General features: G+C 37.7%; 1 protein-coding gene across 1 annotated transcript; it reads right to left on the reverse strand.

Moving 5' to 3' along the window:
• Positions 1-232: 232 nt before the first annotated feature.
• LOC127655532 (type II inositol 1,4,5-trisphosphate 5-phosphatase-like) lies at positions 233-26,671 on the reverse strand. Its single transcript, XM_052143418.1, has 18 exons — positions 26,538-26,671; positions 24,652-24,727; positions 19,552-19,722; positions 14,377-14,478; positions 14,069-14,183; positions 12,206-12,322; positions 11,935-12,122; positions 11,744-11,855; positions 11,550-11,659; positions 11,183-11,318; positions 8,021-8,131; positions 7,443-7,608; positions 3,934-4,169; positions 2,906-3,016; positions 2,408-2,492; positions 1,132-1,259; positions 790-901; positions 233-606 (listed from the first exon to the last, which is right to left on the reverse strand). Exons 1-18 carry the CDS (start codon positions 26,566-26,568, stop codon positions 467-469), a joined length of 2,247 nt encoding a protein of 748 aa, XP_051999378.1. The 5' UTR covers positions 26,569-26,671; the 3' UTR covers positions 233-466.
• Between the last annotated feature and the right edge of the window lie 417 nt (positions 26,672-27,088).

Consider the following 27,088-nt stretch of genomic DNA (forward strand, 5'->3'; position numbering starts at 1 on the left):
AGTAATAAACACTAAATAGCTCTGTGCAGATACAAACTTCTCTTAAACATTCCGGTGTCATTATTTAATGCTCATTGATGGATTGAGGCAGCTTATGAAAAATCTTGATTACAATGAGCATGAAAATTTAAATAATGAAGATATAAACTATAATTTTCCAAATCATTTTGCATTCACATCTAATATGTGCAATTATTTAGAAGAAATGAAAGGGAAAGGCAAACACAGTGACTTGTATACTTCTATTCATATTTAATATAAAAAACAACTGTGTTGTATTTACAAACAACAAAATACATATATATATTTCATAAAATAACCACTATTTTAAAAATAAAAACAATCGGTCTCCAATTAAATTTGGAATAAAACAAATGAGTTTTAATAGCGGTTTAAAATGTAACTACAAAGTTTATACACATAATTCTTTTGATATTAGGCATAAAAGGCAACATGATGCAGTACATTATTCAGGTAATTTGTCATGAATGCCTCTGTCAGAGGGGCTGTGGAACAAGAAATGATGGAAAAACTCCTTTGCCTTCCCTTTGTCTTTAATATTTTGGTTTGTGGGTGACCTGAGCAAAAGGCCAGCGAAGACTGAGGCTGTAAACAAAAGTGAAAGTAGTTAAACGTAACTATTCAAACATCACTTTCTTAATCTTCAGTGCTGAATGTGTTATGGTTCAAATAAGCTCTAGTGAGTTCTGCTTTACATGGAAACTAGCATGTGCTTTCAAAATCTGCTGACAAAAATAAACAAGTACTGAAAGTGCATCGTCAACCTACCTAAAATATTGACGTCCACCTTATTGTGTGCAGAGTGCTTCAACAACTCTTGCAGAAAGGCCAATAAATAGTTAAACACATTTTTATGACAAAGAGGTAACATGGAAATGATCTGTGAATGACAAAATACATATAATTATTAATACTGTGACTAGTATTACAACTAATTTTGGCCAAAATGTAAGGCAGCCTATGTGGAACGTTCCCAATCAGTCATTTATGAAGTTCTAGTTCAGTTAGGATGCTGCATTTGAAGGTATATAGGCAGTAGGCAGCATACTAGATTTTGGAACAGAGCCATAAAGTCATACTTGGGAGAAGTTGAAATTTGAGGGCACAAACCTGTCTGCACTGGCTGCTGTCAGAGGAGCAGTCCAAGCACTGCTGATAGAAAGAGAAAGGGATCACCGGCTCAGGAAGAGCATCAAGGAACAGCAGAAGAGCTTCAGCAACTGAGTGGTTACTTCCAGCTAATATTTCTCTAGGTCAAGGTCACTCAACAATCAGGTCACAGCAGAGACACACACATGCACAGTTTACAGTACACCTGGTATTAACGTCCTTCTTAAAGGAGCAGTTCACCCAAAAATTAAAATTCTCTCATTATTCAGAATTCGGAAGCAGCGCTTATTTACAACAGAAGAACGAACGTCAAACGAGAGGTCGGGCATTTCAAATCGCATCAGAGCCCTGGATGGAAGCGCCGATCTAATTATTGACTTGTTTCTTACATAAACCAATTGATTCATTTCAAAAGACATTCATTGATTGACTGGAGTCATGTGGATTACTTCTATGCTGCCTAAATGTGACTTTTGGACCATCACAGTGCTGACACCCATGTTCCTCTATTAGAAGAGGCCTGACAGAGTTCTATCTTCTAAAAATCTTCATTTGAGTTCTGCTGATGAAAGACAGTCATACACATCTGCGATGGCATCAGGGTAAAGTGAATAATGAGAGAATTTCATTTTTAGGTGAACTGTTCCTTTAAGTGGACAGATGAAACTGGTTTTTACATGTGTCTCAAATGAGTCATCTGTCACCACTTGTGATTGGATTTCACTTACTAAATCAGTGTTTTACTGCATGCTAATAAATCACAAGTGGGCACACTCATCTCATCTCAAACAAGATGTTTCCAAGTGGTTAACTTGATGCGTCACTGGTTGTCAGAAAAATTGATAGATTCAGAATTACAATTTAATATTCAGGATTCAGATTTTCATTTATACATTTAGGATTTACATATTCTAATTTCTAATGATATATTCTGATTTATAAATCACATTTTTATTTATAACTCCATCCATCCATTCTATATTGCCCCTTGTTCTATTAATAAATAAATAAATAAATATATATATTCAGAATTTATGGTTTATTGACAGGCGAGTAGCCAGTATTTCTGTTGTCCAGGATGCATTGGCATGTACACTACTAATGCAGTGTGGTCACATGCGTTTCTAACTACTGTTCCTCGGAATGCTGTTTGAGTGATCAGATCACCCGAATCGGATGGTAATATGAGGAGTAATTGAGGCCACTGAATCAGGTCACACCAGAGACACACAGAGCTTTAATATATTTATTATGGAGTGACCGTGTGGAAGGATACGGAGTGTCTCTAAGATGCCTGTGTCCAGACAATCCCGAATCTCCTCAAACTCACTGCGCAAGCCAGGCTGCTGAAAGAGATCTTCCTGTAATACAAGCAATGACAAATGCAATTATCATCACTGCTACTTTTAACAGTAAGTTCTTGGATAAACTTCAGACATTACATTTGAACATATCTTATTAACATAATTTGGCCTCAATGCACTGAAACTCATTTATAACAGTCAAGTAATTTTGGCTAGCCGAACAACAAAGAATGATTTGGGGAAGCCATTTATTCTTCTAAGGAAAAGAGTAGCTAGATTCCCGCTTCAGTGCTGGTGTTGCCATGGAAGAGACCTCAATGGATCGCCATAAAAAAGACAAATAGCATTCCACAGCACAAAAGTTACACCAGCACAGCTAAAATGTTAAGGCAAGCACTGACAAAACAAGTTCAAAACCAAAAGTAATGAATTAACAACAGAGAAAGACAAAACAATCCTGATGTCCTGACCTGTTGTTTTGCGAAACGGAAGAGATGGTCCACCATCATCCATACCTCCTTCGGGATTTCTTGAGGTTTGTCAGCCTCTGGATCGCTCACTTTATTATTTGCCTTCATGCTCTGATAGAAAACCAAAAGATCTAATTTCGAACGATTTACAGCATTTAATCAAAGTACATTTTACATTTACATTTATGCATTTGGCAGACGCTTTTATCCAAAGCGACTTACAGAGCCCTTATTACAGGGACAATTCCCCTGGAGCAATCTGGAGTTAAATGCCTTGCTCAAGGACACAATGGTGGTGGCTGTGGGGCTTGAACCAGCATCCTTCTGATTACCAGATTACCAGTTATGTGCTTAGACCACTACACCACCACCACCACTCCTTACTACAAGTACTACAAAGTAATACAAAATACTCAAACCAGCACGTCTGGCACCAACAATCATGCCACAGTCAAAAACACTAAGATTCAATTTTTCCCCCATTCTGTTGGTTGATAGCTCCTGACCCATATAATGCACTGCTGCCACACAATTAGCTGATTATATCATCGCATGAATAAGTAGACGTACAGGTGTACCTAATAAAGTGGCCGGTGAGTGTATAAGCAATAAGGTACGAGAAGTCATGTTACATTGTGAATAGTGTCCCACCTTAAGGCATGACGCACACCAAGCTGAATATATTCACAATAAAGTATGGCCTTGATTGCGTTATTGGGTCCCACTTTATAAAAATCTATTCACTATAGAAATTTCCATGATTTGTTCATTTTTAATTTCCTTTACATTTCTAGGTCTGCAAAACCAAAAAGGTCTCAATTTTAAACTACAACACTGCAAAATAAGTCATATAGATAAGTAATTAATAATATGTGTTTGAAAAAAAAAAATAAAAAGGTAGCATCTGCACACTTACAGGTAAATCAACCTTTGAATGGCTCACTTACAGTTGTCTCTGCATATTTATCTGGCATAGGAGAAAATATTTCAACATTGAAACAATGGCATCATTACACATTTAACCTCACCAGCTCTCTGATGGTGTCGGGTGGCATGTCCTGGATGGGTTCTTTCAGCAGACACAGTGTACCAAGAGAAGAGCCGAAGCAGCTTGGCAGGTATGAGCCTGTGACGGAGATGAAGTAGTCTTTGCCTCGCTCCAGATGAAGAACCAGGATGTCTTCAAGCTGCTGCTGGCCCGTGTTTAGGTCTGGAGCCGTAGAGCGATTCACAAACACCTCCAGATCAATGTCCACACTGGCACCTACACAGACAAAACAACGGCAACAATGATGCTCACATCACAGGCCGATGCTGAAGAGAGTTAAAACTCTCCTTTGATCTGTACTAATAACAACGGATCCCTGTCATAGATACAGAACATGTGACCGCTTTGTAAGACAGTTTAGACTCTAGAAAAACAAATCAAAATATACTACATTTTGTTTAACACAATGCGTAACGCAACTGTCAAAAGATCATTTCAAACCCTTTCATGTTATTCTGATGCTGCTTTCAAGTCATGTCAAAATGTTTGTATTTACAAGATGACAATCACAATGAATGCCACCACAACGTTGTTATCACCAGTGGCAGTGTGATTTAAATATAAGAATATATAATCTATATGTGATATGCACTTTAAAGTGTTTTAGTGCTCTACTTTGTCAACTCAAACAGTGTGAATAATTCTCAATGTCTGTGAAGTTTCCAGTGTAAGAGCGGTCGGATTTATACATTCATTTAAAGTATGCGGCTCATCCACACTAAGATTGCAGCCTTTAGCGATTTAATTAAATCACACTATTCATGATTTAATTTGATTAATTGTCCATTTCAGTGTACAGCCATGGCCAAAACTATTGGCAGTGACATTCATTTGTGTTTTGCAAAGATTTCTGCTTCAGTTGTTGTGGTGTTGATTCACACTGTTTCTAGATTATTGTGCAGAGTGATCAGATGCATTTTAAATGAACTTTAAAAATCACAAAAACTCACTCAAATTTCACTGTTTTTTGGCCCTGGCACAAAATGACCAGCTAACATAATTTCACTAATCATATCAGCAGCACCTGGGAAAGTGTGAACGAGTACTAGTCATGTGAAATCACTCTATCGTTCTGATTGGATTATAAGAGCAGACTGATTGCTATAAAAAGGAAGGAAGAATTGCTTCCAATCATTATGTTCTTGTTAGCAATGGTTACCTCTAAAGAAACACTTGCCGCCATCATTGCTTTGCATCAAAATGGCCTCACATGCAAGGAAATTGCTGCAAAGAATATTACACCTAAAAGAACCATTTACGGGATCATCAAGAACTTCAAGGAGAGAACTTGAACTGCAGTGAAGAAGGCTTCAGGACATCCCAGAGTGTCAAGCAGGCACCAGGACTGTCTCCTCCTGAGTCGTCCGCTATGGAATCAGGTCACCACCAGTGCAGAGCTTGCTCAATATTGGCAGCAGGTTGGTGTGAGTGCATCTGCATGCGCAGTGAGGCGAAGACTTTTGGATAATGGTCTGGTGTCAAGAAGGGCAGCAAAGAAGCCACTTCTCTCCAAGAAAAACATCAAGGACAGACTGAAATTCTGCAGGAAGTACAAGGATTGGACAGCAGAAGACTGGTGCAAAGATATTTTCAGCCCCCTTCCGACTGTTTGGGACATCTGGAAACTCGATAGTCCGGAGAAGAAAACGTGATGCTACCATGAGTCCTGTGTCGTGCCAACAGTGAAGCATCCTGAGACCATCAATGTGTGGGGTTGCTTTTCATTCAATGGAGTGGGCTCTCTCACAATTCTGCCCAAAACACTGCCATGACTAAAGAATGGTATCAAAACGTCCTGCAAGAGCAACTTCTCCCAACGATCCAGGAGCAATTTGGTGATGATCCGTGCATTTTCCAGCATGATGGACAAGACAAGAGTAATAATGAAGTGGCTCAGAGATCATTACAAGCAGAAGGCCACAAATTGTGATCGACTCAGAGCACTAATAAGGCAAGAATGGATCTCCATCAGTCAGGATTTGGCCCAGAAGCTGATATCCAGCATGCCAGAGTGAATTGCAGAGGTTATGAAGAACAAGGGTCAACACTGTAAATATCGACTCTTTGCATAAATTGAATGTTTTTGCCAATAAAAGCCTTTAAAACTTATGAAATGCTTATTGTTTTCCAGTATACCATAGAAACATGCAAAAAAATTATCTACAAATACTGAAGCAGCAAACTTTGCAAAACACAAAATGTATTTCACTGCCAACACTTTTGGCCACGGCTGTAAAATGAGTAACAGCACACATTTAAAACAAAGCTGTCACATGTCAGTCATCCTGGGCACTGGTGCCGGATAGAGTCAGTGCTAGGTACTACTGGTACTGCAAAAGCATCGTGACATCTTTTATTTTAGTATCAACATGGTACCGAAAGTACCGGTAACTTTTGACAACACTAGGCAAGTAAGAAGCCTTTAATTTTGGGTACGTCACTGAAACAGGAAATCTTTAAAAACACCTTCAAATCATAAAGGGTTATACTCAATCAACAGTATTTGTGGGATTATGTTGATGGCCACAAAAAAATTGCTTTGCCTCATCCATCCATTTCTTAAAAAAAAAAAAGTTGCAGTGAGCCACTTACAATGGAAGTGAATGTGACCCATGTTTGGAGGGTTTAAACAAATGTGAAGTTTAAAATTGTATAATATTGTAGCACTTACATAATATTCTGTTAAAAATTGTGTATTATTCGAGCTGTAAAGTTGTTTAAATCGTAATTTTTAGGGTTTGTTAACATTACATCATCATGGCAATGAAGTTACACAGAACATTACACAGAAAAGGTCTGCAAGATATTTTATCACACTAAAATCATGTTTACACACATATCCTTTGTCTTGTGACTATACTTTTGAAACAGTGAAAATTCTAGTGTTACTGGTTTGACCACATTCACTTCCATTGTAAGCGCTACACTGCAAACCAGATTTGTATTTATTTTTTTTTTAGTAGAGGAAAGTCAAAATGTATTTTTGTGGCAATCAACATTATGCCCAGTAATAACTATATTTGATATAAAAAATAAATAATAAATTATATATATAAATTATATAAAATACATATATATACATATATATTTATATATTAGGGATGTTGATTTAATGTGTTAATTCAGCGCGATTAATTTGACTAAAAATAACGTGTTAAGAAAATTAACGCCATTAAATCGCAATGCCCCCAGACATAAAAATCTCACTAACAGCGTGTTGTTTCAGAAATATTAACAGGATATCATATGGTCTCCTTTTTAAAAATAGATAGATAAAATAACAATAAAAACATTAGCATAGTGGTGAATATATATATATATTTGTGTATAGCAGCTGCGATGGACTGGCGACCTGTCCAGGGTGTCCCCCGCCTTTCGCCCAATGTTAGCTGGGATAGGCTCCAGCCCCCCGCGACCCTGTACACAGGATAAGCGGTTGACGATGGATGGATGGATGGATGGATGTGTATAGCAGTAATGTTCTCTCACCCTGAGCCAGGAAGCCTTTGGCTGGGTTTGCTGTTAACCAGGGCTTGCAGTAGGCGGGCTCATCCAGCTTCGGAATGAACTCAAACTGACACGGCACCTGTCCGTCATTGTGAACGGTCACAGTCTGAGCCTGATGTTGCATGAACTTCACATCGTTGAAGTGGAACTACAGATAAATCATTCATAAAAAAGAAAATCAGAATTAAATAAATAATAAATAAAAACATCAATTTAGGGGTTAAATGGGAATTAATGAATTTAACGAACTCCTTGCTTCAGTATAAAATACAATCCAATTCATGATTGAGTATGACAATAAACAGGGATCCATCAGCTCACGACCAACACATTTCCATAACGCTCCATGTCATTTCTAACTATGCATAACTACAACAAATGGACATTTGTTGTCAATATTATCATTACAATGGACATAATAATGATAATATTCACTATAGAAATGTTTTCCATGCATGAAAATCGCAGTTTTAAAATTCCCTGATATTTCCAAGTACTCTATGGCTTTGGCTTCCAGGATTGAGACACTTGAGTTGTTGGAAAAGGAACATGATGCTCACCTCTCTCTGAGACAGAGACATTGAAGGAATACAATCATTTTCCAGTCTATCAATTTGTCTCACAATCTCTTCAAATGTCCTCTTGTAGGCCTCTTCGTTCACCAGCTTAATCTGTTTAGAGTAACAGCAAGTGTCAATAAGGGGATTAAAGGATGGCTGCACACTATTTGAATTATATTTCTGTACAATATTTGAAATGATTTGCTGGCGATAAAATCTGGGTTACAGTAAGGCACTACTCCTTTAAGGCGCTTACAATGGAAGTGAATGGGGTCACTCCATAAACACAAAACACACACTGATTTTAAAGTATAGCCACGAGACGCAAACATAATACATGTTAGCATAATTGTTGTGTAATAAAAAAAAAAATCACTTGCTAACCTTATCTGTGTAAAGTTTGTTGTTGTCATGACAACATAACGCCAGTAAACCCTACAATGTGGTAAATGTTTTAACACTGCTAAATCCCTGATTTAATCACACTAAACTCATGTTTACATGTATAATGTTTCCATCTTGTGGCTATCCTTTTGAAACAGGGTCCCATTCACTTCCATTTTCAAAAATGAAAATTCTCTCATCACTTACTCACCCTCATGTTATCCCAGATGTGTATTACTTCCTTTTTCTGCTGAACACAAATTGAGATTTTAAGAAGAATATTTCAGCTCTGTTTGTACTCGCACTGCAAGTGAATGGTGACCAAAACTTTGAAGCACCAAAAAGCACATATGGATAAAGGTAATCCATAGAACTGCAGTGGTTTAATCAATGAGTGAGAACAGACCAAAACATAACTCCTTTTTCACAATAAATCTTGACATCAGCGGTCTCCTTGGCAGAAGATTTCAAGCTCTGGCGCCATCTAGTGCTCTGCATATGCATCAACCACTAGGAAATGTAATCAAGCTTGAAATCATGATCGTGCCTAAAGACTGCAATGACAAGATACACCCTGGAAAAAATAAAATAAATCAATAAGAGAGGCATATTTTGGTCTGTTCTCACTTAAAACTGACTCTGCCAATCTGGAAAATGTCTGAAGACATGGAATAAACAGCTGGAGTCGTATGGATTACTTTTATTCAAACTTTATGTGCTTTTTGGAGCTTAAAAATGTTGGTCACCATTCACTTGCATTATATGGACTCACAGATTCTTCTACACATCTTTGTTCAAAAGAAGAATGAAAGTCATGTAAATCTGGGGTGGCATGAGGGTGAGTAAATGATGAGAGAATTTTCATTTTTGGGTGAACTATCCCTTTAAATGTAACATGATTTTATGATTTATTCATTTTTTTTTTTTTTTTAAATAAGCAAGGATAATTGTTTTGGTTAAGCCGTTCTGCCCTAGATTGAGGACAAGTATCAGAGGGGTTACCAGGATATCATGTTTGGGGGGGCATTTGGCTTGTTTGGGGGGGCAACATAAACAATTGAAAAAATCAGCGTAAAATTAAGCTATACTACACACAATCTGTTTTAGTGCATATCTTTTTCTAAGCCAGGAACCCAGAGATAGGCACAGAGCCCCTATTAGACTATAGGGCTTAAACTGGATTTTTGTTGTGTCAGACCTCACTCATCTGCTAGCGATGGAAAAATATGCACAAAACAATCCACTTTTAAATTGTAATTTATCATCAGATGCAGAGGCGTTTCCAGCATTGAAGGACATCCGGGGCTTAGCCCAGACAATTTTATTTTCACACTAGCAACCACTTCTCCAGTCCAAAGCTGGTGAGAGGGTATTCTTTGAGTTTTGCTCTGGCTGGGCCTGTTTCTACAGTTCCTAAATCTTCCACTCTAGTATATCCTCGACTAACTCATCCTCTCTCCTCCCTGAATCATCTGTGATGCAGAAGAACAGATACAGCACATAACTTATTGCAAATCAGCTTCAAACAACTAATTCATCAAGTGCTACATATTTCAAATTGTAGACCAATACCATTGAAGAAAATGTATTTGGAAAAGCAGATCAGTGGGATAACCCTAAGATCTATCATGATTCTTGAATTTTCATGTACATTACCATAAAGTCATCACAAAAGAGTTATATTATAGTGAGTAAAGTGAGGTAAAAAAAAATATTGAATATAAATAATTTATATTTTTTGACATAAATCGTCAAAATGATGTATAAGATCCTAAGTTAAAGCAATACATTAATGACTTTAGTCTAAGTTCATTGACACACCATGGCATCGAACTGTATATAATTCTCATCATCTCTATGACAATAATGAATCTGTCAAAATCCTTTCATTAGGATCATTGAGATAAACAATGTTTCACTTTTAACTTTAAAGTGACTGATTAATTGTTACCAGTTTCCATGCCTGATTCTGGCACAGCTGCTGATGCTGGCTCCTCAGTCTAGCTCATATTTGCTACGCTCTACAAAACCATTTAATCAAATCAAAGTGTATATTTACTACAAACTAATATCATAAAACAAGTCACACATACATTTTATGCCAATGCATAGTTGGTTATCCTTAGCGAAAACAACACCTGATAAACAAGAAAAGTACGCTCCGAACGGGGCTCGAACCGCGGTCTATGGCGTGAGAGGTGACTGCGTTAACTCAGAGCTACCAAGCTGTGTAAATCTAAATAGCTCTTTAAGACTTTAAGGACAAAAACAAATGTGAATTCTTACCCACTGACTTCTTTCGGAAAAATCCCTAAAGCCTCATTTGCTTAATTTTTGCTGTCTTTCCTGCTAACTGCTGTTAACTCGCCACTAAGTAACGTTAGTTGATGTCAACGACTGTGCAAGCTCCTCCTCTACCTGCTGCATATTCAACAGAGAGGAAGAAACGGAGTCGCCCATAGGCTACCGACAGCAAAGGAACTTGTTCTATAGGCTAGATTATGCCTATGTCTAGTTTTACAGGCTGTATGCAGTATGTGCAAAGACAAATCACAATGAAATAAGGCAACTTATGATTTCTGGGGTTTACATAGGCTTTTGTCCGGTTTCATATTTGTCAGTCAACTATTCAAAATACATTCGGGGCTACACTCAAAACAACAGATGGACAGATTATTTCTCAAATTCTCAGGGGAGGCAGAGCTTATCCTAGGGGAGGCACTGCCTCCCCCAGCCTCCCCCTAGACACTCCCCTGACAAGTATGAGGGTGTTCTCACCCCGATCTCCAGAAGAGAGCTGACGGGTTTGTGGTCACTGGTTTTCAGAGTCATGTGACTCTGATAATTGAGCTGTTGAACGTTCTTGCCCCTCCACAGGATGCGGTCACACCACGCTGGCACTCGACACTTCTCACTGCAGAAACACAAACTCTGCATAGATTAAACAATCAGGCTAAAAATAATAATGTCTGTTACATAAATCATGTTTTGTCCATGCTCTGCTGCAAAATAGTTTTGAACACTCAAATGTTAATATTTCTTAAATCATCCTTAAATTTGCACTTCCTGCATACTGCTTTGGCCTTAATGTTATCATGTAGTTTTCTTAAAATATGAATGTCCATGCACTTCTGCGTCCTTTTACCTTGTGTCCCAGTGATCTGAGCCAGTGTCATATTTATAGGTGGGTTGGAAATCAATCTCTCCCTCGATGAAGCCCAAAAACACAACCTTCTCATCCATCTGCCTCTTTAACTGAGACACATGAAGCCACGATCATTCACACTGCTGGCAAACTCAACACTATCCTCAGAGAGCCCAGCTCTGTGAAGGACTTACCTGGTCATGATTAAACAGGCTCTCAAAATCCTTTTTAGCAATTAGGTCCTTCACGTGATCAACTTCAAGGTCACTTATTCTGTAGTTTAGATCTCCCAGCCATAAAACAACACTGAGAAAGAAGAGACAAGTCGTGATGAGAGCAGACAGACAGAAGACTCTCACTATTATTTGTTTTATTCAAGTCATACTTGTGTTTCATGATAGTGAGGGCTGGTAATTTGGGGTCTTGCTGTCCAAACTGCATCCTGCGGCAGATGTCCTTGAAGTCCTGATTGCGTCTTTCATAGTCTTCGGTGTGTGCAGCGAGGTGCGAGTTTACCACACAGATGTCCGAGTTATGGAATCGGAAGCGAATGGCCACTGCACCTTTATTACCCTGAATGATGGCGAAAGCTTTCTGAATGCACCAATGATAGTTTCATTGAATCAAAACAAAACATCAAATAAAACGTCTCTCACCATCCGCCCCATGACACCTGTGCCGACAGACTCCGCCTCCACCTCGGAGATGTGTGCTGCATACTCCGCCTTCACATAGAACAACAGCATGATGCCCACCAACCGCACCAGCTTCATCTGAACCACACAGACAACAGTATTCTTACAATGATAAGAGAAAAGTTGCTTGCCATCAATTTCAAAACACTCTTAATCTCTCGAATCAGATTGGCTGAAGACAATTGCTGGGTTTCCATCCAAAATGTTTAGCATTTAAGCGCATTTCTAAAAATTAGACTTTAGAAAATACGAATTGTTGCACGTTTCCATTCACTATGTAATGTGCACCTCGTCATGATGGAGCAGCTGAATGACCTCTCCCTGCTTTGGGGAGAGTTCTATTTGCAAGTTTGGAGCAAGAATCTCATTTCATCTAATTTGGGCTGAAATATCTGCGACGCACACACACCACCAGTCTCCTCAGTCGCCCCCACTCTCAAAAGTGTTGTAGTGGATTGTGAGGACCCACTTTATTGACCGCTGTGGGTTGAACACTTCAGAATGTCAAGTGCTTTGTTCAAAGAATTGTGTGCCAAGGTTGGACCATTCGGTAGGCTAGTCACATCAAGTTATCACATACTCATAACACATGCACGAATGGCAAAAACAAGTCATCGTTGTGGTCTGGGTATCTCAGCGAGTAAAGACACTGACTACCACACCTGGAGTCGCAAGTTTGAATCCAGGGTGTGCCGAGTACCTCCAGTCAGGCCTCCTAAGCAACCAATTGGCCCGGTTGCTAGGGTGGGTAGAGTCACGTTGGGCTAACCTCCTCGTGGTCGCTATAATGTGGTTCTCGCTCTCAGTGGTGCGCATGGGGAGTTGTGCGTGGATGCCGTGTACAATAAGCGTGAAGCCTCCATATGCGCATGGTCTCCACGGTAACGCTCAACAAGCCACTTGATAAGATGTGCGGATTGACAGTCTCCGATGCGGAGGCAACTGAGATTCACTACGCCACCACGAGGACCTAGAACACATTGGGAATTGGGCATTCCAAATTGGGGAGAAAAGGGGAAAAAAAAAGAAGAAAATAAGCACGTCATCATTTTGCAAATAAACCGTTATCATCACCTTAATGCGCATTTTAACTATTGCGAAACTCTGGAAAATCCACGGCCTTGTAGCACATTCAATTTTCTGCAAATTTAGAAAGTTTGTTCGCATATTGAGCGTTTCCATTCAGGATTTCAAAATGTGCACAAAAATAGTTGGATGGAACCCACCTAGTGATTATGGGCTGAAAAATCTAAATCAAATAAACAGCCAAGCCTTGATAAGGACTTGAAAGTACACACTGTTGAAAACACTGAAATACACAAAGCCATAAAGAAAGAAATGCTAGTTAGTAGGGCTGCCAAAGTTAATGAGATTAATTAAATGTGTAAAATAAATAAATCACTAATTATATTTAGAATATAATTACATTATTAGGTTTGGTTTCCCAGTATTATTACCATGTTTTTACAATGAATATCATGTTTAAAATATGGTTACTGTAGTAGAACCACGGTTAATTTACATAAGGGATGGACAAAGGCATTGTGAGGGAACCCACATTAACTTGTGTTGAAACGCTGATCTATTGTGAGGGAACTAATTCAGAACATAAATTCTCTCCCCGTTCCTCTAAGGGGCTCTGTATAAAATAAATCATGAGATCCTACATCTACAAATAAATTATCTATGTTAGCTGTCTTTATCAGCAGCATATTTTGAGAACCTATTCAACATTTTCCATGTGTAAAAGTCTATCATAGATCTGAATTATGGGCATTAGCACAAACAGAAGCTCATGGGTGAGAGGCCAGAGGAAGTCCTTACACAAGTGTACTTGGCACCTGGATGAAGACCCTGGTAGACAGCCAACATCCACTCTGGTTCTTTAGGAGTATCATTGAAAAGGAACGCCTCTTTACTGAGGTCCAGCTCCTGGAAACTATGGACAGAACAAAATACCTGACTTTCACTGAATGGAAAAGAGCTACATAAGGATTCTTCAAAATATCTACTTTAGTGTTCAACAGAGGAAAGAAAGTCACCCGCACTTGGAACAACATGAGGATGATGAACAAATGATGACAGAATTTTCATTTTTGGGTGAACTATTCCTTTAATATTTTCAGTCTTACCCCACTAGGTAAAAGTCCGGAGGGTTTGGAGTGGATCCCAGCCAAGGACTGAGACTTTCCTTTGGATTCTGGCCATTCACATTGTAGGTGCCCAGGAAAAAGCTGCCAGTAATCAATGAGAACAGAGAGAGCTATTCAACTCACACGGCAACCCACATGACCCCACAACACAAGCTAAAGAGAGAAGCTGCCAGAGTAAATTAAGAAACATCTCACATACTGAAATCTCACCATGAGGCTGAGAAAGCATGACTGCAAAGAGCAGAATGAAACCAGCATATTACAGCTTTACCAAACACGGGTGTCAATATAAATATGACTGATACTGGATTTAATAGAGCCCTCATTAAATGACCACACACATGGTTACAGATGGAAAAACTGTAAGCAAATGTTTATACGTTCTTTGTTTCTTTGAATACTCTTCATGCATGTGCAGCTGTAGTACAGGTATTTTTCCAAAAGGGAAGTGTCGAGACAAATGTCAATAGTTCCATTGCACTGTAATTGTCCACTCAACGACAGTGTTGTGACTGTGAATTTCTAAGAAAAAACACTGAACTGAAAATTGTTTCACCACTTCCAAAAAGAAGCATATAAGATACAGACAAAGCCTATTACCACGTGCACTTAAGTAACAGCACTGACCCCGTTTAATCTGTCTCATGGTTCTGCTGGGGTATTTATAATCTATAATCTGCAATAGGGCTGAAACGATTAGTCGACATGATCGACAACATAAAATTGTCGACAAAATGTTTTTGTTGTCGTATTATCGTTTGATCTCATTTATCGTAACATGAGATCACATTAAACTCTAATGATGACGCGTGAGAGCAGAACTGCAGTTCTGCGGAAGAATTACACAGATCACAGTCCAGATGCACTCTAAACTTTCCAAACAGCTTCAGGTGATGTAGATCATAAAGTATGAGGGTATTATAATGCAAACATACAAAATAGTTAAATACAGAAGCACTCTCATTGTGGAATAAGTGGAGCTGGAGCTGCTGCTCTGCTGAAGCAAAACTCGTGTGTCGTTACATCTTCAATGCAGCTAGATTATAACGTGATGGCTCTTGACTGTGCATTTATTATCGTGAAGAAAATTGGCAATATGCAGCTTTATTAATAAGAGAGAGTTAAAGATGGATTGAAGTGAACAGAAAGGTGAGAGAGGGTAGTCTTTGCCCCTTTATACACAGCAACAAAATACATTTTTGATTTGTTTTTGTTTTGTCTTGTTTTCCAATATAAATATCTAAAACTCATTTAAAACAACATACATTTACTTTAGCAGCTATACTGCAGAAGAAAAAATTGTTATCGGAGAATGTTGAATATAATATTAACAATACAAATATTTAGACTTACTTTTAGAGAATAGAGAAAAGACAAAAACTCTTGATTACAATATACATTTTTTTCTTTAAATTCAGTGAATGTCATTTAGAGGTATTTTTAAAAGATGATTTTGTCCTCTTTATTGTTAGCACTCACTTTTATTACAATATTTTAAGTCGGGGCACAAACTGAATAATCGGTTAAGAGCGACTGATTAATCAGCGCAATAATCGCTGAATAGTCGATCATATTAATCGATCATCAAAATAATTGCAGACCTATTCTGCAATTACAAAATATTGCAAGGGGACATTTAATCTACCCATCACAAGGCCTGATTATTTTGCTAAAAAAAGAAAAGAAAACACAAGTGAGGGTTTATTAGGGTGTTATATCTGGTGTAAAGATGCAACATAAAGGAGAGTTGACAAAGACAGCTGTACAAAATAATAATAATTCTTATTTATTATTATTATTCCATGAAAAACAAAAATTTCCTTTAGGCCACTGATTTTTTTTTTTGTTTGTTTTGTTTTTTTAAAGTTAAGCTTAACTAAATATTTTGCTTCTTTTCATTGCGCATTTATTTTTTCCCCAAATATGTTGAATTTGTGTATGCGCATTTGAAAGTAGACTTATGTCAGTCAGACTGTACGGGTACCAAATTGAGTCGTATTATTGAATACCAGTACTGCATAGACACTGGAATAGTTACATTTTGTTAATTTTAGTTTTGATTTAGTAATGAATTACCAATACTTTTGACATCCCTATTTAACAGTATTCATGAGTATTTTATAACATTGCTATAGTTTCAGAGTTCCCCCAAGTGTTTTTATGTGTCGGAGAACCAGTGAGTACGTGTTTTTTTTTTTTTTGTTGGGGGGTACTAAACTGTTACAGGAAGTACCCCTATTTAAGTTGGTTTGTCATGCGGGGGGCTCCCCAGCCTGAGAGAATGAGGGAGGAATGTGACAGGGCGGAGGGTGGGGCTAGGTTGTGATTCTACACCCCCGGTCCCTTATCAGGCTAATCAAGCATCCGAGAGGAATAAAGGCCGACAGCGGACGGTGGTGCGACAGAGAGAGTGCGTTTACAGGCAGCTGTCCGTCGTGTGTTTGTGTCTTTTTCTTTATTAAAAATATTATTTATATTGTCAAATATAAATCTCGCCTCCTCCTTTCCATTAATCCCTTTACAAACCGCCAAAGAAACTGCTTTTTATTGCACATTACTGAAAATATTATGTTAATATTGCATATAATATGTTCATGTTTAATAAAGTAGCTTTCAGTTGTATTGTGTCCATAATACTTTAATATGAATGTTTACTTGTATTATCCCCTGGGGCTGTAAACTGAAAATAATTAAGGGCCTTTAATTCGAAACAATATCAACATGAAAACAGCACATCTGGACTTCAGCTCTGCAGGGGAATATCTCTGAGATGATAGATTTGCAGATGCAGATTTGGCAGGATCTGGGCCTGAGGATTACAGTTGTGGCCAAAAATATTGGCAAGATTGGTAAATATGAGCAAAGAAGGCAGTTAAAATTTATTAAAATGTTTTCCTTTATCCATTTGATCTTTCATTCAAAATATTCACAAAAATCTAACCTTTAATGATATCAAACAACTGCAAACACAACACAAGTTTTATCAAAAAACAAATACGTTTGTCAAATATGTGTGTGGCACAATAATTTGCCACCCTTTTATTAAATACTTTGAGCTATTATCTTGGCAAAGGGAGGTTGCACAGAGTCTTCTCCTATAATGCCTAATGAGGTTGGAGAACACATGGCAAGGGATATGAGACCATTCCTCCACACAGAATCTCTCCAGATCCTTCAAATTCTGAGGTCCACACTGGTGGACTCTCCTCTTCAGTTCACCCCACAAGTTTTCTATGGGGTTCAGGTTAAGGGACTGGTATGGCCATGGCAGAACCTTGATTTTGTGGTCAGTGAACCATTTGTGTGTTGATTTTGATGTGTGTTTTGGATCATTGTCCTGCTGGAAGATCAAACCAAGGACCATTTTAAGCTTTCTGGCAGAGGCAGTCAGGTTTTGATTTTTTTATCTGTTGGTATTTGATAAGAGTCTGTGATGCCATGTATCCGAGCAAGATGTCAAGGACCTATGGCATAAAAACTGTTCCACAACGTTAAAAATCCACCACCACATTTAACCATAGGCATGAGGTAATTTTCCATATGACTACCGCTCTGTGTGTGCCAAACCCCTCTCTGGTGTTTGCTGCCAAAAAGCTCTATTTTTGTTTCATCTGCCATAGAACCCGGTCGCATTTGAAGTTCCAGTAGTGTCTGGCAAACTGAAGACGCTTGAGTTTGTTGTTGGATAAGAGCAGAAGCTTTTTTCTTGAAACCCTCCCAAACAACTTGTGTTGATGTACAGTAGGTGACGTCTGATTGTAGTTTTGGAAACTTTCTGACCCCAAGACCCAACTAATTTCTACAATTCTCCAGCTGTGATCCTTGGAGAAATTTTGGCCACTCGAACATCCTCTCACTGTGCATGGAAACAATATAGTGGCACGTCCTTTTCAGGCTGATTCGTAACATCTCCTGTTGATTGAAACTTCTTAATTGATCGCCCTGATGGTGGAAATAGGTATTTTCAATGCTATAGCCATTTTCTTATAACCACTTCCAATTTTGTGAAGCTCAACAACCTTTTACTGCACATCATAAATGTATTCTGTGGTCTTACCTAGGGGTGGACGATATGACGATATATTGTGGCGACAATATAGAGTGTCAACCAAAAGATTTTGCTATATTGTTTCGCAATATGTAAATCTCCATGTGCGCAGTGTGGGATTATCTATCAGTGGGCAGGGCTTCACGTGAGACAGAGAACTGAAGAAACATGCACAGGGTTTTTCCAGCATTGATTGAGTATTTTTGTTAATTATGTTTTTTACTTGCATTTAATTTTCTTTGTCGCATTGCTTTGAGAAGATCTTAAGGTTATTGAGCAAAGTTTATAATAATAATAATAATAATAATAATATTATTGATCAACAACATTTTAAACTGAAATGTAGCATACAGTTATATTTAGCATTTAGCACGTTTGATTTTTATTTATTTACTTTGACATTTATTGTCTTGTTAAAATAAAAGGAGAAAGTAGTTTTAATTAATAAAGTATTTAAGTCACTGACAGGTGTTCCAATAACAGACATTGCAATATGGTTATTTTATATATGAACCAATTTTTATGGATTTTCCAGAAAACTTTTACTATACTGTGTTATATATCGTATTCGTGATAAAAATTACTCTCATCATAATATTAGATTTTGGTCATATTGCCCACCCCTAGTCTTATCCATGGTGATTGATGATTAAGGGAATTTGGCTTGTGTTTTACCTTATATTTATACCCCTTATACCTTATATTGTTCATGGCTGAACAATTTCATGCTGCTAGTCACCCAGGTGCACTAAAAAAAAATGTAAAATATGAACTGGAATATCCTTCAGATATATTTTACTCATAAGAATTTCTAGGGGTACCAATAATTGTGGCAAACGTGTTTTGGATAAAAATATTTAATTATGAGACCCCCCCCCCCTTTCAAATAGTTTACTTCAAATAAAGGTTAAATTTTTCTGAATATTTTTAATGAAATATCAAAAGGATAAACGATAAAGAAATATTTTTCACAGCCTTCTTTGCTCATATTTACCAAGGGTGCCAATATGTTTGGCCAAAACTGTATCTGCTGTACATGTCTAAATCAGTGTAACAGACAAATGTAAACATCAGGCATGACAATTGTGATGGAGCAGGTTGCACACCTGTAGTTGTGGATGTAGGTGTAGGCATCCTCGTTCTTGAGGAGCTCACATTTGATGAGGTTATCCCGCAGACCGAACTGAGGCATCCTGAGCATCTGAGATTTGTTTGACAGGATGGGCTGCGATGATCGGATCAGGTCATCTCTCACCTCGCCCTGCACTCGCTCCTGACTGAAACAAAACCGGGCACAATGCCTTTTGAGCAAACAAAGACTGACCAGACAAAATCTGACTTTTAATTTCACTTTCCTTTCAAACGACAACAGATTATAATTTCCATTAAGAGCAGCGATGACTCGTAGAACTGTTATAATTGTACAGTGTTTTTATAGAAATCCCATAGTAAAACCAGTGTACTGTTTTGAGTTCACTTCAACATATTTCTTTCATGCAAGAAACCATAATAAAGCTTTATTTTTCCTAAATTACTGCAAGAAACATTATCGGCCTGTACTATAATCTATTCTGATAATCCTATTCATAATATTATAAAAAAAAAATTTTTCAGAATTTGGATTAAAAGACTTTAATTTTTACCACACCTTGCTCAGAGCTCTCCTTCAAATGCAAGTCTATATACGGCATGCATTGCATTCAAATATATACATTGCATGTAAAAAATGGTTTGAAATATAAAGGGTCTATTCAGAACTTCAAGGGTTCATAGGTGCACTCCCGACAAAGGCTGTTCCAAAAGGTAGCTATTTTAATTATGCTGCCTCCTAAGACACATCATTTTGGATAAATTCTAAGGTACCATTATATTAGGGCTGGGCGGTATACCGAGTTTTGACAATTTATCGATATTTTTTCTCAACGCGATACAGGATGAGACAATATCGTGTATATCGATATGGTTTGATGCAAACCTCTCCCGCTCAAGCTTCAGTTAACGCGCGCGAACCGGACCACTCCCACTCCATCACACAAGTTCGCCTGACAACATGGAGGAAAACACAGTGACGATCACAGTGACGTAAAAAGAAAAACACTCGTTCGTTTATTTGGAGATGGTTTGGATTTAAAAGATCCGATGAGCAGCAAAACCAAGCTATCTGCAAAGAATGCCATAAAACGGTCGTGTCAAAAAGTGGAAGCACATCAAATCTCTTCCACCACTTACAACGTCACCGTAAAGTGCAGTACGATGAGTGTTTAAAACTTCGGCTCGTCTGCTACAACCTCAGCCACGAAGAATAAGCAGCCCGAAAAGTTTTCTGTCCCAAAACAAAGCTCGATTGGAAGCAAAATCTGTAAGTAATATACACTATAAAATACTTTGTTTATTAAAGAATGTTCTACCTCAAATAACCTACTTGTTCTGATAAAGTAGTTAAGTGTTCTACTGTTCCGTTTACATTATTTGCACATCAGAGTTGTGCAGCTGTAAAGTTTCAAACAAGTAGAAAACTTTGTTTTGTATGTTATTTTGATCATCACTGCTTTAATAAAGGTGATTGTGAAATCTCACATAAGGCTTTGACTTTTAGAATGTATTGTGATTTTAACTACCTTTTTGCACATAATATATTGCATAGCCACCATTACATTCACTATATTTGTTTCCGTATTCTTGAATATCAACATTGTTTTGCAGTATATCATTGGGCAGGATGTGAAATAATAATAAATAAAAAAATACAGATTTTCTTTATCCAAATAGGAAAAACGTAGAAAGTACCGAGATATATATCGTATATCGCCATTTCACCAAAAAATACAGAGATATGATTTTTTGGCCATATCGCCCAGCCCTACATTATATACAGTAAATCCTTCCCCGGGTAGGCGATCCCAGAATGCACTGTAATGAGCTTGATGGAAAAATAAATCCAAGATGGCAGACGAAACGAGATCATTTATTTTTTAATAAATCTACTTATAAAGTCAATACTGAAAAGCATTGATAAAAAACACTTTAAAATAGTACAAAACAGACTATTTCACTCAAAATTTGGTTTTATTGGTTAACAAGTACACTAACTTTTGAAAATAAAATTTATATGGGCAAATTTTTTGGTGTGGTGGAAATTATGCCACAGCTCATCGTAGTTTATGAGTTGATAGAAACCATTTTCACACAATAATTATTAAAATGGTTAAGGTTATTTCACTCAAGAAACAATTTGAATTTTTATAATAGATTTTCATAGTTTAATATTGAATGTTTGGGTCTGGGACAAGACTAAAACAGTAAAATCCAGGGATGTCCTGGCCATATGGTAAATGGTCTGCACTTATATAGCGCCTTTTTAACCTTAACGGTATTCAAAGTGCTTTACACAGTGACTCATTCACACACACAGTCACACATCAACGATGGCAGAGCTGCTATGTAAGGTGCTAGCCTGCCATTGGAGGCAACTTGGGGTTCAGTGTCTTGCCCAAGGACACTTCGGCATGTGGAGTCAAGTGGGCCGGGATTCAAACCACCAATCCTGCGATTAGTGGCCAGTCTACCAACTGAGCCACAGCAAAAGCATGTACTGCCATTAAAATATATATTTTAAATCAACGTAATCAGTGACAACATAATTTTAAATTGACAATGAAACATTTATAAACATACATTATGTTATCAGAGACAGCGTGCAAGTATCTGTATAAAAGGCACAGTAACACTAATATGTTTTCGTATTGAAAATGAATTTTTTCTCTATGTTTTGGTCTACCATCCACACAGAGACAGCTAAATCTGAACATTTCGAAAATGCTCTCCCAAGTCGATAAATTTGAAAAGGCTGTCTGAGTTGTAGTGTGGACTGGGAAGATGTAGACTGAAAACTATGATGCATTTGTTGTCATGTGATGCAATCATGTGATCTATTCAACCCAAAACGACCAAGCTGGCTGCCCATGTTTTAGCGGCATTAACTACGCTTCCAACCAAAGAGTTTTGGTGAAAAAAGTTTTAGCGCATCAAAATAAAGCTGATGGAAACGTACGCGCACATTATCGCTAAAATGTCACAAATGTCGACATAATATTTTTCAGTGCATAAACTATGTCGATACATCAAATGTCGCGAAAAACTGGTTTGGAAACACTTTTTGTCGATAAAATTGGCATAAACGCAAAAATGTAGTGTCAAATGACAGCGTTTGCCCCAATTGTTAGCCTGTGTTAATCATGATGACAGTATTAAAAACCAATTTATTGTACGCATATTGTATTGTATGGGTTGATCTTTATGGCATATAGATCCGATGCTGCAAACATGACCCTTCCAGGAGTGCAACACAAATATCTCCTGCACATTAAACAAATGAAAGGCTGCTGTTTGCGATTAATTTAAATCGCAGTATCTATCCGTTTATTTATTAAAGTTTCTTTTCCACACCATTCAAAATAATAGACGGCAGTCACGGAATTAACCCACAGTACAACAAACATAATTTCTGTGCACAAAGATGTTTTTAATTAAAAATAAATAGGCCTACACAATACTAGGAGAAGAGTATCAGTGCTGCTTTTTTTTTTTTTAACACTTAACAGCCTAATTCTATTAAATTATTGTTTAGTTGTGCTTTTGAAAAAAAATGCTGGCAAAATTCTCTGTATTAAATCAAATAAATTACCAAACGAAAAAAACATATATTTTTAGACCTATATATGCCCTTTTTGTTTTGTTTTTTTACACAAACTTATATTAGCTTTACCCTGTTCTGTAGATGAAAACATTCAGCTAAGCATTCTGCACTTTTTTCAAGACTATAAACTATTTGTCCAATTCTGAGTTCACTTTCAGAAAATGAGCTTTTCAACATTATACAACTTTTAAATACTTTAAATCTAACCCTCTTTACCCCAGATCACATTTACTGCTTCTTCAGAAAATGTAAATTTGCATTATGAAGCTAAAATAAATTTGAGATGATAATCAAGTTCAGTTGGTCGTTAAAAGTTGCTGGAGAAATATGCGGGGCATAATGCAGTTGTGATGGCGATACTTTTGAATAGATGTTCAAAATATTGAATATCAGGAATGTATCATATGTAAACCGGTGCCAACCTGCGATAGGCACAACATCAGGACCAATATTAGAGTAATATATCACAATATCTCCCTTCTGAATGCAATTCCTCCTCTTCTGATTGCTTTTATTTGTTAATTAAAATGACAGTAAACTGACTAATTTCAATGAATTGTCTGAATAATCTCCCCAATTTACCCAAACATCAGAGGAAAAATATGAAGGACATCTGGGAAATTAGCGATACACACACATTTCTGAATGGAAACGGGTAGAAGGCGGCAAATGTCGCAATTCGTTTTTTCCGCATTTTCACTTTGTCGATAACAAAATGGCGTGAAAAGTGGATTGAAACTAGGCTATTGTTTTGCCTGATATTCACTTTTATATTATTGTTAAAGAAAAATTTAACTTTTTACAAACTACACATTGCATTCCTTAAATTACGAGATGGAACGATGGAACACAAGGACAATTGCATTTCAGACCGTACGTGGAACAACGATTTTTCGCATGCGCAGTAAGGGATTTAAGCGTTTTCATACGTTTGTGTGGACGAGAAACTTTTGGAAAACGCTTGTAAACAGCAGTGTGGACCAAGAGTGTTTGGAAAAGGAAAAAGCTGTTTTCAAATGTATCGGATTAATGTGGACAATATAAAGCAATGGAGAACAATGAATATTTCTATGCTAGTTTCATCACAATTGATTTCACCAAGCCAATTCAAAGCATTGACTAGCCTACAAATAGATGCACATAATGTTAAAGAAATTACAGACTGGCTGCATTGTATCAGCTTGTAAAGAGTGTGTTTGGACAATTTAATGTAGGGGAGAGTTAGATGAGACGGTTTTCACTTATGTTGCTCTCTTGGCAACAAGAAATGAAAGAACAGTAAAACTGTTCATGGTGTCTCTTATCAGCTGCAGTTATAAAGACAACATCTATGTTGACCATGGAAATATGACCTACATGGAAAAATGTTATATGGTAAATAAAAGTGCTCCAATCCCAAAATAGGGATAAATTGAGTCATGTCAAGGAGAAAATTAAACCACCTGACACCACATCAGACAAAAGTGATGCAAATTGTGTAAGAGAGTAGTGCCAAATACTTCAATCCTACCTTTCATAGCTGGCGTCTCCTCTATTCTGCTCGTCATCTCGGTTCTGTCCACTTTTGTCAGCTGTGTCCGATCTCTCTGCAAAGGTGGAGACAACGCCTATCAAAGATCAGTCTACAGTGCTTCATAAACATCAGTTAAGACTCCAGTCTGCAGGTAAACCCGTGTGATTTCATACAGTAATTACAGACAGTAATGGTGAGGTGCAATACACCAGACGTTTTCACACATTTAAATCCCAACCCACTTCAAAACTGAGTTTGCTCATGTAAGAAATTATCTCTTCTGAAAACAAGTGGGCCAGAAGAGGTCAAAGTTCCACTATTATAACAGAATTACTCCTTAGGTAGGAAGCGGTCACCAACATACATATATCATCTGGTGATGGTGATGTCATCAGGGTGTGGAAATGAGGAATGTGGGAGGGGACAAAACAAACACAAGCTTCCTCTAAGAGATTTGACAAATGGCAGGAAACATCAAAGCAATTGTTTGGTAACTGTGTGCAAAAGCTGCAGAAATACAGTAAAGTTGAAGTGTTTAAGACCAACATATTCAAAAAATAAACTTCTCATTGGGTAACTTGGTATGTGGGCAGTATATTGCTTCATGCGTATGTTCTAACGCCAAAGCCATTACCGTAAAGCTGTTTGAAAATGGGACTGACATGAATGCACTTTTAAAAAGTATACATTTTAGACGTTTACTCCGTGAACTTTGAAATAGTAGAACACAATTGGCAAATAATATGGATATGCAGGTTTCAAGATCATGAATTTAGGTTCAAAAAGGTTCATTTTAAAAATGCAATCATTCTCATGACAACTACTCCATAACACACCAAGTGAGAAAATAAGCCAGATGTATGGGCTACATATAAAAAGAACTGTGTACAAGTATGACTGTGAGACTATAATGTTTAAATTCATGCAAAGGAGAGTAAAGAAGCACACATTCAAAGTCTTAAGTAATAAATCATTCATAAAAATAATATATGACAATCTACACTGGTATTACAATAAAATAAACGGTCAAGCTTCACCACCATGAGCTAGTATGACAAGCTGGTAGCTGGTCTACCTGATAGGACCAGCTAAAGACCAGCTTGGGCCAGCTAAAGACCACCTTGACCCAGCTAAAGACCAGTTTGGACCAGCTACACACCAGCTTGACCCAGCTAAAGACCAGTTTGGACCAGCTACACACCAGCTTGACCAAGCTAAAGACCAGCTTGGACCAGGTAAAGACCAGCTTGGACCAGCTAAAGCACCAGCTAGAGACCAGCTTAGCATCAGCTACAGACCAGTCTGGACTCAGCTACAGACCAGTTTGGACCCAGCTAAAGACCAGTTTGGACCAGCTACACACCAGCTTGACACAGCTAAAGACCAGGTCAAGACCAGCTTGGACCAGCTAAAGATCAGCTTGGACCAGCTACCATGTCCCAAAACACCAGCAGTTCATACAAAATGCTGAAGACAGTAAATTATAATTAATTCATTGTGTTCTAGTATCAAACATTGACTCTCTCGAAACCCAGTGAGCTCCCCATCCAGACAGTATTTTTGACACGGCATTTTAAACGTTCAAACCGCGCATACGAGTGCTGTGTAGTTAGGTAGCTTCCTTGGTTTTGTGACACAGCCACGGTCAATCACGACTGAACACACTTCACTTAAAGAGCAGTTAATACCCAATGTATACTCAACCGAACGGAACACACACACAATTAGCCTAGTAATGTACACATTAATCAGAACACAAGCGCTGCATATTACATGCTGTATATATCAAGCACACCAAACGATTCACTACTAGCATACAGCTGAGAGCGGTAATATTAATTACGTTGAGCTAAACTGAAGAAAAACGACAGCTTTTTTCTTACCATTTAATCGAGTCGCATTAGACATTTCCATGTGTTTGCATTCTGACTGTAGTCGTAGTCGTAGTCGCACACGTAACAACTCTAGTTCACTGGACTCAAAGGGCTTGAAGCTCCTCCAAGTCCTACTATGGGGAAGCTTTGGCTCATAAATATTAATACAGATACGATGACGTCACCTCCTGACCTTCTTTAAGCGTCCAGTCACGTAGGCTTATTATTATTCATGACCCATGACATCAGTAGCGTCATTTACAAACGTCTGCTGTTCAGCCAATCAGTTCTGGTGCTGGCGAGCGTCAAGTGTATAAATTAATATTTATTAACCTACACTTCGCCATAGTAGGATTCGTAATGACGCTTCAGGTTTCCATCGAATGTATGTTTACAGACTTGGAGTATCAAACGCAGAGCAATCGTTTATCTGATTTACTAGTCCAGACTACATGTATTTAACACACATATAATATATTATAAATAAAGAAAAAACACATTCACAGTAGTGCCAACAACGGGGATTTTAGGGATTGTCTCTTCAATGGATTGTACAGTTG

This window comes from Xyrauchen texanus, chromosome 15 (assembly GCF_025860055.1).
Source record: "Xyrauchen texanus isolate HMW12.3.18 chromosome 15, RBS_HiC_50CHRs, whole genome shotgun sequence".
Taxonomy (NCBI): domain Eukaryota; kingdom Metazoa; phylum Chordata; class Actinopteri; order Cypriniformes; family Catostomidae; genus Xyrauchen; species Xyrauchen texanus.

What these genes read in the sequence shown, in the direction of transcription:
- LOC127655532 (XM_052143418.1), bottom strand. Translation starts at nt 26,568, where the DNA reads ATGGAAATGTCTAATGCGACTCGATTAAATG. An exon ending in TAATGCGACTCGATTAAATG is followed by an intron (nt 24,728 to 26,537) that starts GTAAGAAAAAAG and finishes CCACCTTTGCAG; the next exon opens with AGAGATCGGACACAGCTGAC. An exon ending in TGTCTCTGTCTCAGAGAGAG is followed by an intron (nt 7,609 to 8,020) that starts GTGAGCATCATG and finishes ATTTATCTGTAG; the next exon opens with TTCCACTTCAACGATGTGAA.